The 14,284-nt window shown below is 34.4% G+C and overlaps 2 protein-coding genes and 1 long non-coding RNA gene across 3 annotated transcripts; all 3 read left to right on the top strand.

The window, feature by feature from the left end:
- Positions 1-8,716: 8,716 nt before the first annotated feature.
- On the top strand, positions 8,717-10,073 carry LOC132053201 (uncharacterized). Its single transcript, XR_009414086.1, has 2 exons — positions 8,717-8,862; positions 9,959-10,073. It is a non-coding gene; the product is annotated as an uncharacterized LOC132053201 (long non-coding RNA).
- Positions 10,074-10,095: 22 nt separating this feature from the next.
- LOC132054082 (uncharacterized) lies at positions 10,096-10,422 on the top strand. The gene has a single exon (XM_059446151.1). The coding sequence runs from the start codon at positions 10,096-10,098 to the stop codon at positions 10,420-10,422; it is 327 nt and encodes a 108-aa protein (XP_059302134.1).
- A 258-nt stretch (positions 10,423-10,680) lies between these two features.
- On the top strand, positions 10,681-12,898 carry LOC132053200 (uncharacterized). Its single transcript, XM_059445117.1, has 2 exons — positions 10,681-10,798; positions 12,546-12,898. The coding sequence occupies exons 1-2, from the start codon at positions 10,682-10,684 to the stop codon at positions 12,696-12,698; spliced, it is 270 nt and encodes an 89-aa protein (XP_059301100.1). The 5' UTR covers position 10,681; the 3' UTR covers positions 12,699-12,898.
- Positions 12,899-14,284: the final 1,386 nt, after the last annotated feature.

The raw sequence follows: 14,284 nt of genomic DNA, 5'->3' as shown, positions 1-14,284 counted from the left end.
GCCAGTGTTTGTAGAGGACATGATAAGTCAATTCATGTCCTTTACATACAAGACTTTGATATTTTTTTACAGTATCAGACCTGTTTTTTTTCGATCTATGGGTGAAAGGTGGACAAATTTTCTAGCTAAATGGAATTTGTTCAATGCTGGAATGGCTACACTACCTGCAGTGTTTGTTGAGGGAAGAACCTGGGTGAATAGCTTGAGGTGTGGTCGTGGTCGGATTCAGGACGGTTCTGAGAATGTGTAGTTTGAAACATTTCCCAATATCTTTAGTGTTAATCTCTATTTTGGTTTTGAGAATGTGTAGTTAGAAACATTTCCAAATATCTTTAGTGTTAATCTCTCTTTGTTCTGAGTAGTTTTTTGAGTTGTATGTTGTTAATCTTAGTTCGTTTTGTATCTCTGTTTGTTCTGAGTAGGTTTTTGAGTTGTATGTTGTTAATCTTAGTTCTAATGAGAGGTTCTTGTCACACCCCGACTTTACTAGGGTGTGATGGGCACCCGACCCCGTAACCGGAGTCGAGCGAACCCACTGACTCTTACTACGTACTGATTTTTTCTTTTTTTTTTTTAATCTCTCCGTCATATACATAATAAGATTCTTCGAAATATTCTTTCGCTTTTTTAAATCAAATAAAATATGTAATCGTACAAAACTTGTCTCATCATGCAAATCGACACATCGGTACTGACAGGCTGCGCACAGATCGACTCAACACCCACGACTGTTGCAAAGTCTCCCAACCGAACAAGACATCATGGCATAGCACGCTGACTCGGCGACACTCCAGGACTAGGTGGAGCTTGCCAACTTCACTGGAACATCTCCTATCGCGGTCTCGGCTTGTCTCTGGTGTACTGCGCGTATGAAACGCAGCCCCCGAAGAAGAGGGGTCAGTACGAGCATGTACTGAGTATGCAAGGCATGAAAAGTAACTCAGTAGGGGATGTAATCATGTGTAATAACAGTATGGAGATGTAGAGCATATCATGTGAGAGAGTATCTTGTACATATGAGACATATCATGTGAAAGGGAGTAAGCTATACATATGGAACATGTAACCTGTACATATAGGACATATCATGTGTGAAGTCAGAATCGTACACGTGGAACATATCATGTAAAGTCAGAACTTTGTACATGTGATCATACGTATGCTTGTACCGCACATGCATACGTGAATGCCTCTGGGGGCGGATGCCATGCATGCTTATCTGGTCATGTCTTATCATATCATATCGTATCATATTATATCATGTCATATCATATCGTGTCATATCATGTCATGTCATATCATAGCGCCGAACAGCGTCGGCTCGTCCGCATAGCGCCGAAATACGTCGGCTCGCCCATATATCCCGCGTCCGGGATGATAAGCCCGGCCTGTGGCAATGAAACATGTTTCCCTTCCCATTCCTCCATGTATCCCTTCCCCCCACCCCATGCATTTACATATCTCATATACATATGTCATATAAGCATGCGGAGAGCCCAAAGAAAGTCATGTATCCGTCGGAGTGACATAAGGTCGGAAACCTCCGATTACCTTATGGAACAATCAGGATCGTCATGTCTCACCTTGAAGGAACAATTATAAGGCGAGACTAACAATAAAGGATAACATCACGGGAACATAAAACAGAATCATAACATATCATTTCATATACTTTGAAACCTTAAAATAGTCATTATTCAAAAATAGCTTAACATTTCGTATCGTCATATTCATGGTAAGAACAGATCCTTGACATATTCGTCATATACGTTTCCTCATATCTAGCATCATCATTGTCGTCATAAAGTCATAGTCGTTGTTTTAGTCGTAAAACTTTCAAAATCGTAAAACTTGGATTTTTGGAGAAAAATGAACATTTTGGAAACATTTATAAACTTTTAGGAAAGAAATCATATTTTAAAATCATAACTTCTATCTGTTGGAAATCAGGGCGGTGTAGGAACATTTATAAAACTGCAACGTAGGATTCATGCCATAGAAGGAAGGGGTATAGCCTTAACATACCTGCGCCGCGCCTTATTAGCTATGCTTATTCATCCAAGCTTGGTTCCGCTAGTCTACATTCAAGAAAGTTGATGCAACCATTAGATTTATTGACATATACTTGTCGTAACCTTTCAAGTTCCTTCACTTATGGTCTCTAATTTCGGCAAAAAGCATCTCCCCTATAAACATACCACCCCAGAGAATCTAACTCGGCCAAATTTTTAATCAACGACAATCCGGGGAATTTAACCTTAGCCAAACCAACAACAAGATTTCAACAATTATTCTAACAACACTTCAATAACCAATTCAATTCAATTCAGTTCAATTCACATAATCTTTCAACAACTTAATTAATATACTACTTCATCCGAAACCTTCAACTTTGACAACAATCATACATTTCGTTATCATTTATCTATGTTAACTTCAACGACAACCTTCTCTCACATTACATGATCTATAACGACATAACTAAAATGTCGATAAATTTAGATTAATTTATACTAGCTTACCAAAACACTCACTATTTGGCCATAACCATTTCTTACAACCTTCCAAACAATGTCTCACTCCAAATCATTAAATCTTCATTCAACATCATAAAATTCACAACAACAACTAAAATACCAAATAGAATCAAATACCATAACTTGCCAACCACCTTCACATCCACCACCACACTACAAACATAATTTTTCCATGAATTTTCCATCTTTTCCTATACATTACAACAACCAACATACTACATAAAATTAATCCATTCTCACATTCACACGGCCAACTACACAAGCACACGACCACCCTTCAACATTCATGTTTTCATGTTTTTCATTCATTTACACATTCTACAACATACACAAATATTCATAGCATCGCATAAAAGAGGATGAATCCTTACCTTTTTCCTTTAACCCTTCACTTGACTAGAGTTATGAGCTTGTGCATATGAATAATTTCCTTGTTCCAACGACTCTTCCATGTTGTAGAGGACCTTCCAATTGGTGGGATTGCTATAGAAAATATTTTTTTTTTTGGTCACTCCTCTATGGGTTCTTGTTCGGCCACCCTTGGCCGAATGACCCTTCATTTTTTTTTTTTTTTTATCTTCTCCTTTCTTTCTTTCTTTCTTTCTCTCAAGTCTCTTAAATTAAAAGATGACCACCTATGCATATATATATATATATATATATATAGTCTTTGCAAGCATGTGAGGGGCACATGCCCCCCTTCTCTTTTTTTTTTTTTCTAGACTTTTCTTTTCTTTTCTTTTTCTCTTTCTTTTCCTTTCTAGAATTTTCTTTCTTTTTCTTGAACTTTTTTTTTTAAAATAAAAGATGACTTATTTTGGTCATCATTTTTCATGCTTTTTCTTCACATGGCCAATATGGCCCCTTTTTAGAACTCTCTTGAATTCTTAAAATGACCATTTTGCCCTAAACTTTTAAATATTTCCATGAACCATTTTCGCGAATTTTCCTTTTTCGCCCTCAACCTTTTCAATATTCCATATCAACAATATTCCTAGATGATATTAATAACCCACTTGCGCATTAAAATAGTTTTGGAAAACGATCTTACCTTCCACATTCCACGACTTCTTCGAAATGTACGAGCGCACGAAATACGGGCTATAACAGTTCTGAATCCTAGTTCGTTTAAAAAATTAAAAAAAAAAAAAACAACATTCTTGTGTGGATAAATAAAAGGGAAATAGTATTGGCAACCAAAAAAAAAAAAAAAAAAAAAAAAAAAAGCAACTCCTTCTCCATTAACCAAACACAAATTACAAAAGCCTCAGGTAAGCTCGTGATCTTACCTAGGTTAAGAGCTTTGATCCAGTTGGAGTCTTACTTATATTAGAAGACTTGTCTAGATTCGAGGTGTAGATCAAATCATATGTCTAGATTATACATTATTTGCTAGAATATTTTTCTTTTATCTATATTATTGTATAACATTTTATAGAATTTCATATTAAATTGGTGTCTTAGAGGCTACAATTTTTTAATTACTATTGATTGTTATTATCATTGTTGTTAATTCCATCTTAAAGTGCAGGACTGCTAATGCCGACAAAATTCAATTTGTATCAAATGTTATAGAAAAAATTAGACCTTTTCTAATTTAAACTCATTTAATAATTACTTCTTATTAGCATCTTTAAAAAAATCATTTTAAGATTAAAACCTTGATTTTCCTAGACACGAAAGTAGGGAACTAAATAGGGCAGGACAAACCTTAATCCGCTAAAGTTCTAACGCTCCTGCCTTGCTCCATTAAATTTTTGGCCAATTTAAAATATACTTTATAATATACTTTATAGTATATTTTTGGCCAATTTAAAATATACTTTATAAAATTATTATTTTATAACTCAAATGGTAATATTTTTTTATATAGCGCATAGGTGAAAACTTTAATTTTGAAGCATGAGATTTTCTTAAGATGTGCATGAATAGTTGCAGGCACTCAAAGACAAGTTGAACAATAAGCACAAAAGGACCAAGTACAAATTTGTGAAGAAATTCCATGATTTACCGTTCAAATGGGCTGATCTTTATTTTTTTTCCCTCTTCAAATGAGCTTCTCTTTAATTTTTGCCCTTCAAAATCGAAGTTATGCTTAGCAGGGCATAAATTCTTTAGTATCTAACATAATTTGTGAGATATTAAGAAGTTGTATTTTATGATTAAAAAAATAAAAGAAACATAAACCTGATTATATTATTCCAATATTATTTTGATGATAGAAATACTATATAACAAATATTTATGAGGATATGCATGATTATGATTAAATAATACTCCTCCGTCCCAAAGAGATTGATACTTTTCACATTTTGAGAGTCAAACGAGGTGTCCTATGACTGCATTTTTCATGTGTCTTTTGAAAATTTTAAATTATTAATTATGGTGACTTATAGTACTTTTTACGTGATTTCCAAATATGTAAATTTTATTTCGAAATTTTTAAAGGATTTTATGTTCAAACATACGATCAAAATTAAGAAGTTTGATTATGGAAAAGTGAAAAGTGTCAATCTTTTTGTGACGGAGGGAGTATACAAAAATTGACAAACAATGAACTTATGCCCCGTCAAAAAATTATTTGTCTTGAGGGTTGAGGGACAAAAATTAATGACCAACACAAAATAGGGCCAAAAGTGCAAATGACCATTTGTATCCGAATCATTTTTTTGCGCGGATTGGCCTTCAAGGGCATTGGTCTTTAATTTTTGCCCCTCAAATTGTTGATCTTTAATTTGCCCTTCGCCTAAAAGCTCATGAGTTCTGGGTTCAAATTTCCATTCAGTTAAAAATTAAAAATAATAATCGCAAGACAGAAGTTTGGATTCGTCAGGAAGAGTTTGGATTCAAACTCTGCCTTAAGGCAGAGTTTTTCTTCAGGTAGCAAACTGTTGAAGGATGCACTCTGGTGAAGACAGGCTTACAATGGTGGAGAAGACCGGCAACTACGCTGACGTAGAGATGGTGTATTCAAATTTCAATGTCATGTCTTCTTTTATCTGCTGACAGCCATGGAAAGCGAAAAAATAAAATTGAACATGGAGAGTGGATGAGTTTTGCAGCAACTAAACATGATATTTTAAACAAAAACAAATGGCTGAATCAGTTCTATAGAAACAAACTACATGCATAAGCAATTCTGTATGCTTTAAATGTGTTGCTATCTTAGAAGAGTAGAGTTTGCTACCTAGGCAGAGTTTTTGCTACCTAGGCAGAGTTTGGGCAAAAAGTTTGCTTAAGACAAACTTCTTCCTTAAGGCCTAACTTTTGCTCGAATAGGCTTAATTTTGGACAAAAGTTTCCCTTAAGGCCTAACTTTTGACCGAAAAGGCAAACTTTTGACTGAATAGACCTGATTTTACTACAAACCTCTGTCTTGTGATTTTTTTTTTATTGAGTCGGGGTTCGAACCCAGGACCTTGAGGTATTAGGCGAAAGACAAAAATTAAAGACCAGTGCCTTTGAAGGACAATCGTGTAAATTACCCTATCCGAATTGCTATGGACTAAGCCCAATGGGTTACACAACAGGCCCAAAAATCTTCTAGAAACGGACCATATATATATATATATTCGGACCCAAAATTAGTTCAAATTACACCATTTCCGGCGAGCTCCTCCGGTCAAATACTTTCTGACGATTTAACGGCTGTAAGTTCTCTCTTCTTTCACCTTCCCCCCTCAATTTTTCTCGAAAAGACAAACAACCCCCTAAATTTATTTCAATGCTTTGTTTCATATACAGAAAGTTAAAAAATTCGATTTTAGACATAAAATTGACCAATTTAAAGAGTTAATGTGACTATGTCTCACATTAGAAATGATGTCAAATGGTTAATTTTGTTAATGAAGTTGAGAACAGGAACTCTGAATGGCTCAACATTGTTATGGCTGATGCAGAGAATGGCCAATGGTTGCCTGAGGTACTCTTAATGCTCTAGTATTCTCACATTTTTGTGAAGCTAAAAATACTTTTTTTTTTCCCAAAACAAATGCTTTCTCTAATAAGAAGTAGTTAAAATCATATTTCTTTTCAAATAATATTAATTGTAAATAAGTTTTTATATGCTTTTTTTTTATTTTTTATAATTGATGCTTAAAAGTATTTTTTGGAAAAATGACCAAACACAAATTATTTGTTATTTCTAACAGAAATGCTTTTCAAATGATTTAACCAAACACAAATTACAAAAGCCTCAGATAAGCTCGTGATCTTACCTAGGTTTAGAGCTTTGATCCAGTTGGAGTCTTACTTATATTAGAAGACTTGTCTAGATTCGAGGTGTAGATCAGATCATATGTCTAGATTATACATTATTTGCTAGAATATTTTTCTTTTATCTTTATTATTGTATAACATTTTGTAGAATTTCATATTAAATTGGTGTCTTAGAGGCTACAATTTTTTTTATTACTATTGATTGTTATTATCATTGTTGTTGTTAATTCCATCTTAAAGTGCAGGACTGCTAATGCCGACAAATTCAATTTGTATCAAATGTTATAGAAAAATTTAGACCTTTTCTAATTTAAACTCATTTAATAATTACTTCTTATTAGCATCTTTAAAAAATCATTTTAAGATTAAAACCTTGATTTTCCTAGACACGAAAGTAGGGAAGTAAATAGGGCAGGACAAACCTTAATCCGCTAAAGTTCTAACGCTCCTGCCTTGCTCCATTAAATTTTTGGCCAATTTAAGCTTTGCCCCGGCCAAGCCCTGCGCCCCCTATTTACTTTAAAATATACTTTATAAAATTATTATTTTATAACTCAAATTGTAATTTTTTTTATATAGCGCATAGGTTAAAACTTTAATTTTGAAGCATGAGATTTTCTTAAGATGTGCATGAATAGTTGCAGGCACTCAAAGACAAGTTGAACAATAAGCACAAAAGGACCAAGTACAAATTTGTGAAGAAATTCCATGATTTACCGTTCAAATGGGCTGATCTTTATTTTTTTTCCCTCTTCAAATGAGCTTCTCTTTAATTTTTGCCCTTCAAAATCGAAGTTATGCTTAGCCGGGCATAAATTCTTTAAGGTATCTGACATAATTTGTGAGATATTATGAAGTTGTATTTTATGATTAAAAAATAAAAGAAACATAAACCTGATTATATTATTCCAATATTATTTTGATGATAGAAATACCGTATAACAAATATTTATGAGGATATGCATGATTATAATTAAATAATACTCCTCCGTCCCAAAGAGATTGACACTTTTCGCATTTCGAGAGTCAAACGAGGTGTCCTATGACTGCAATTTTTCATGTGTCTTTTGAATATTTTAAATTATTAATTATGGTGACTCATAGTACTTTTTATGTGATTTCCAAATATGTAAATTTTATTTCGAAATTTTTAAAGGATTCTATGTTCAAACATACGATCAAAATTAAGAAGTTTGATTATGGAAAAGTGAAAAGTGTCAATCTCTTACAATGGTGGAGAAGAACAGCAACTACGCTGACGTAGATGGTGTATTCAAATTTCAATGTCATGCCTTCTTTTATTTGCTGGCAGTCATGGAAAGCGAAGAAATAAAATTGAACATGGAGAGTGGAAGAGTTTTACAGCAGTTAAACATGGTATTTTAAACAAAGACAAATGGCTGAAGCAGTTCTATAGAAACAAACTACATGCATAAGCAATTATGTATGCTTTACATGTGTTGTTGCCTTATAAGGATAGAGTTTGCTTAAGACAAACTTTTGTTTTAAGGCCTAATTTTTGCTCGTATAGGCCTAATTTTGGGCAAAAGTTTGCCTTACGGCCTAATTTTGCTACAAACCTCTGCCTTGCGATTTTTTTTTTTGACTGAGTCAGGGTTTGAATCCAGAACCTCGAGGTATTAGGAGAAGGCCAAAAATTAAAGATCAACAATTTGAGGGCCAAAAATTAAAGACCGGTGCCTTTGAAGGTTAATCGTGCAAATGACCCTATCCTATCCGAATTGCTGTGGACTAAGCCCAATGGGTTATACAACAAGCCCAAAAATCTTCTAGAAACGGACCATATATATATATATATTCAGACCCAAAATTAGTTCAATTCAGTAATCCCTAAGGCGTTGCACATTCAACTCATAATGACAAGTTGACAACAAACATATTTTAGTACATAGGAATAATATCATCTTATGGATTGGTGTGGCATATTCTGATGCTATGCCATTTTGCTATCTCGTGGGGTATCGCCGTATCGCTCTGCTACTATTACTTATTCGACTAGTTAATAGTGCCGCTGAGTATAGGTAGTCAAATTACACCATTTCCGGCAAGCTCCTCCGGTCAAATACTTTCCGGCGATTTAACGGCTGTAAGTTCTCTTTTCTTTCACTTTTCCCCCTCAATGTTTCTCGAAAAGACAAACAACCCCTAAATTTATTTCAATGCTTTGTTTGGTTAAAAAATTCGATTTCAGACATAAAATTGACCAATTTAAAGAGTTAATGTGACTATGTCTCACATTAGAAATGATGTCAAATGATTGAACTGTGTACACTTATTAAATTAGGATATTAATATTATCAAATGATTAAGCTTTGTAGCAAAAGACATTGAAAATTAGGGTGAAATTTTTGTGAATGATTAAGCTTTGCAGCAAAACACTTAAGGGGCCGTTTGGTTGCTGGTTAGAGTTATGCAGCGATTAATAATGAAGGGATTAGTTATGCAAGGTTTAACTATGCTGCATAAAATAATACATATATTCTCTCGTAACTTATACATGTGTTAGTTATGCTAGATTGTAAATTGGTAACTAGACACCATACTTGATGATTGTGCTGAATTTTATACATGACAACTAAAAAGCTACCAAACATGGTATTAGTTATGCTGGTTTTAATACGTGAATAACTTACTTCTTAACCAGCAACCAGATGGCCCCTAAGTACATTCAGTGGCGGAGCCTGGATTTTCACTAAGGGAGTTCAAAAATATAGTAAGAAACAAGGAATCCAAGGGGGTTCAACATCTACTATTTATACATAAAAATAATTTTAACCTTGTGTCTATATGGTAATTTTTCGCCGAAGGGGGTTCGGGTGAACACCCTGGCCACCACTTGACTTCGCCTCTGAGTACATTATAATCATTTCTATGGTCAACTTTCATAAATTTGACCTTTAAACTATCTTGGAACTAGACATGGAGTCAGGATTTGAACCTTCTGGGTTCTAGATTCTAGGGCACGGGATCAAGTGTGTGCAACTGGGTTATGAATTTATTTTTGTACATATTTAGTAATTTTCAGCACATATAAAGGGTTTGGACCAAAGGTAGTGGTTCTTCCAAGTCCACATGTTATATACTACCTCCGCCCCTGGTTGGACAATAAAAGGTGTAACGACTAATAAGCCGTTTGTCAAGTCAATAGTTATAACCTGTCTTATTTTTTATTTTTTTTCCAGATTAGGTGTATGTGTTGCTTGTCCTGTTGATACAGCACAAAGTTGGTGCTTGTTCTTTCTATAATGTCGTGTGAATGAGTAGCTGAAGAAAGCCAGCTTGTTATTGTGATGTCAACACGCATAATTCTTGGAAAAAGATGGATTCTACTTCCAAGAACTCTCCCTTTTGCTTAAAATGGCCTTGGGATGTCCAAAACCAAAACCCCAAGAATCCTTCGCCTTGTACCTTTGAAACTCCTTTTCTATTCAAGCCATTCAAGATTCTTGGCTCTGGAGTGTTTAATTTCGTCCAAAATATATCAAAACCCCTACCTTTATCACCCGGATTTAATTCCCAGTCGAACGGTGGAGTCAACCAAAATAATACCTTGAAGTTAGTGAAGAAGAAATTGACTCCTGCAGAGCAAGCGGAGATCGAGCAGAGTGCATTAGCGTCTGTCTTGGCCAGTGGAAAAGAGGGTTAAACCGAAAGTGAAAAAAGTCTCAACTTCAGAGTTAATTTCTTTTGTGAACTATCTATCCAAATTAGTATTACCAAAATGAATCTAAGCCCAACATGATTTTTTTTTGACTAAATTATTTTGTTGTCAAGTTTGTTGCACGATATACTATTTTTTTTTTTTTTATTTCGTTATTTAATATAAAAAACCGACTATATGGTCTTGGTTTTTGGTTTCTGATCATTTGAAAACCCCCAAAGTGCCATTTTTATATTCATTTTATATGACTCTTGAGCCATGTAATTCTTTGGTTAATTTTGTTAATGAAGTTGAGAATAGGAACTCTGATTGGCTCAACATTGTTATGGCTGATGCAGAGAATGACCAATGGTTGCCTGAGGTACTCTTAATGCTCTATTCATTGTATTCTCACATTTTTTGAGAGTCTGTTTTAATTTATATATCAATTGTGGGGTGGATTGGTTTAGACTTTGCACACTCCAAGAACTGAGAGGGCCTCATACTTTTGTTGTTTAATTGTTGATATAGCTCTTTTTTTCTTTCTGTATTGAAACGATTTTTTTATATTGATTCTTGATAATCTTGAACTAGTGTTGTTAATTCAAAGCTAGACTCGTGTTAAAGGCATTATTACTGAGTATTGGACTCTTCTAGGGGTGTCAAAGGGGCAGGTTGGCCTAATTTGGACGGGTCAAAATAGGCTGAGTTAATAAATACTTGGGCTGAACGGGTTGGCTAAAATGGGCTAAAAAGCCGGTCATATCAAACCAAAAAAATGTCTTTTCGACAATATTTTGAAAAGGTTTCTCATGGGACAACTTAGGCTACATCTCAGCCCAACCCAATTTTTAGATGAGTAGAAATACGTTGGGCTAAAATGGGCTGAGCTAAGATTGGGGAGAGGATCCCCTCTAGTGATGATCCATCCGATAATTCTCAATGGGGTCTTGGGATGTTGCCACGTGTTTAAGAACCTTTTAAAGGTCAGGATATTTTTGTAGATATTATGTCTCAGGCATGTTTAAAATTCTTGTTTTTCTTTCAAACAAAATTTAAAACAATAATTTTCAACCTTTTCCTATAGCTAAGCTTCTGTGAATGATGCATACTCCAATTTAAATAGGATGCTGCTGCTGCCAACAATACTAATGGCTCGGATGACATTACATTTGAGCTTACTCCAGTTATTCTCTATATTGTTGACTTGTAGTTGGTAATCCACTGTTTTATTGATCCGCTTTCTTTGAATTTGCACCAACAATCTCCTTAATATTTATGAGATCTATTAGAGAAACTTTTAATGGAAAACAAAGCCCTAAAGAGAAATAAGAGAGGAGGTGAGAACCTGAGTTGAAGTTTATTTTTCCATTGAAGTTGTGGACTTTGCTGTAGTAATATTTTGAAATGAACATGGTATCCACAACAATTTAATCTTGACCTTTAAAAAGTTCCTGAACACGTGTCAATATCCCAAGACCCCATTGAGAATTACCGGACGAATCATTACTGGTGGGGATCCATTCCCTAAGATTGACCCGCCCAAACTTGGCGAGTTAGGCGGGTCATATTTTCACGGGAATTTTGCCACCCCTAGATTCTTCTACCATGTATCCAGATATCGTTGCTATGTTAAATTACCTTCATGAATCAATTGGCTGTTAAATTTTTTTTAATTTCTGTTCAATATGTTACATAAAACTGCAAAATATTGTCAGCAACGTATTGAAGCTAAATGTCATCCTTCCAAAGTCTTTCTGTAGATTAGCTTAAGTTTCTTTATACTTTAAATTTTCTAGATCTCTGTCTTTGTAAGTTCTTTCATCGACTTTTCACGCTTTTGGTTTTAGCTAATTGATATCTTTCTATATGTTGGGATTGGTTACTCTGTGGCGACAGTTGACTAATATAATTGGAAGTTACTCTATGGTGATAGCTAAGTTAAACTGTACAATTGAAAATAGGGAAAGTCGAAAAGAAGTAACTAAAACAAAGAACAATTCTTTCTGTTGTTTGGTTGGTCTCTGTCACTGTGTATTACCTGTGGAATAATCCATCTAGTACTTCATGTTGGAAATGATTGACTTTTCACTCTTTTGGTTTAACTGATTGTCTATTTGTAAATTCAGCTTCTCCATTATGACATAAAGTATGTTCCTTGCTTTGTTCTACTGGACAAAAACGGGATGGCACTTGCAAAGACGGGTGTTCCAAGTAGCCGTCTGCATGTTGTGGCTGGCGTTTCTCATCTCCTCAAACTGAAACGTCCGCAACACAAATAGTGCGCCTTTGGTTGATACAACAGCAGACGAGGTTGTTGGCTTGTCGCAGTAAATTGCATGTAAAACAGTTTTTAGTTGTAGGGATCGACAGTGTGGAACAAGTAATGTAGTAGTTATCAAGTGGAAGACCTTTACTTGAATTAGTCTGTAGCTTTGTAATCCATTTTGGATATGCTGTTATATGAAGGTAAATTAATTTATATACCCGTCTGGCTGAAAAAATAGCCGGCAGATGTATGATATATGTTGCCATCTATGCATATTGGTTAGTAGTTGTAAATATTTTTGAACGAGTAAGTTACCCTTGGTTGTAAAGTAAATAAGACAACAGAAAGATAAAAGGTGGTATTTTAGGTGTTTTATTCGAAGAAAGCTAATTGAAACTCCCAAAAATGATTTTGGTCTACTCTATCTTCCTTCTAAGTGCTACATTTCTGTCGTAAGGTATTTTATTTGCCAAAAACGTGTTGATTTCTTGATTATAAAGTTTGTAGGTGAATACAGTTATTCGATGCTTATATTGATGAAAGGTAACAAATATTCGATGAAATAATTAAGGTGGGGCTGATCCGACCAAGCATATCAATGTCACCATGCTCTACTAAGGGATATAGCTCAAATTTGTCATAATTGTTTTGTTTAACAGAATATTTTCAGTCGGCTATAAAGGTTAAACTGAAATCTGGAACATTTTTATCTAACAAATAATTCAGCGTCCATTAATTTTTAAAGATAGAGATCATATCACAAATTCTAATATAAATAAATCCTTTTAGCTCTTAAGAACATTAACCAATTACAGAACTTTCATGTGCACACGAGTAACAGAGTAAACATATTATTTGTTGCATTAGTGGCATTGCAGTATACAACCAAAAAAAGAAGCAAAAAGACAAATTAAAAATAGAAAAATATCACTAGTTGATGCTGACATTTATGCACTGCTTGGGTAAGCAAGTTCCAGGCTGCGACAAAATTTAATTCCATAATATTAACAACAGACAACAATAATAAATATTTCAAATTTAGCGTGATTACACATTTTCAATTATTGTTGTGGTCAGGAGATAATTGTCCATGCACCGATAAGAGATGTATGAATTCTCAAGAAAGAGAGGAACCGTGGTGGTCCCTTGGATCACCTGATTCTGAGTGAACCGAAAAGTGGATCCACAGTAGATTTCACGTGAACCACCCCATCTGTCCTAAAGAGGAGCTTGATTTCAAAACCTGGTTTGAAGAGTTTGTCATGTTAAGACTTACGCAAATGTTCCTTTTTAGGTCATTAACTCTTTGAATAGTTCAGGTGTGTTTTTGACCATTAACTCTTTTATTTTTATGAATATAATCTTTAGGATCGACGAAACATTAGAGTATCGTATGATATCTACAAAATTTAAAACTGTCATCTGACGTTTTCTCATAAGATTTTCAATTTGATTAAAATAAATCTTTAGATCGTGATTTTAAAAGTTCATGAATTGCAAGAGAACTGGAAAAGGGTTATTTACTACTACAATATTAGTTCTGAAGAGGAATAACCGACTCTTTTTTTTTTTTTTGGCTAATGTGCCTTTGAATGACCA

The sequence above is a fragment of the Lycium ferocissimum genome, chromosome 4 (assembly GCF_029784015.1).
Source record: "Lycium ferocissimum isolate CSIRO_LF1 chromosome 4, AGI_CSIRO_Lferr_CH_V1, whole genome shotgun sequence".
Classification (NCBI taxonomy): Eukaryota; Viridiplantae; Streptophyta; class Magnoliopsida; order Solanales; family Solanaceae; genus Lycium; species Lycium ferocissimum.
The sequence above is the reverse complement of the archived record's forward strand: the minus strand, read 5'-3'. Positions and strand labels throughout refer to the sequence as shown.

Bases quoted from the DNA above. Each gene is read 5' to 3' on its own strand.
- LOC132054082 (XM_059446151.1), top strand. From the start codon at position 10,096: ATGGATTCTACTTCCAAGAACTCTCCCTTTTGCTTAAAATGGCCTTGG.
- LOC132053200 (XM_059445117.1), top strand. From the start codon at position 10,682: ATGACTCTTGAGCCATGTAATTCTTTGGTTAATTTTGTTAATGAAGTT. The intron at 10,799-12,545 runs GTACTCTTAATG...TTGTAAATTCAG, and splicing joins ATGACCAATGGTTGCCTGAG to CTTCTCCATTATGACATAAA.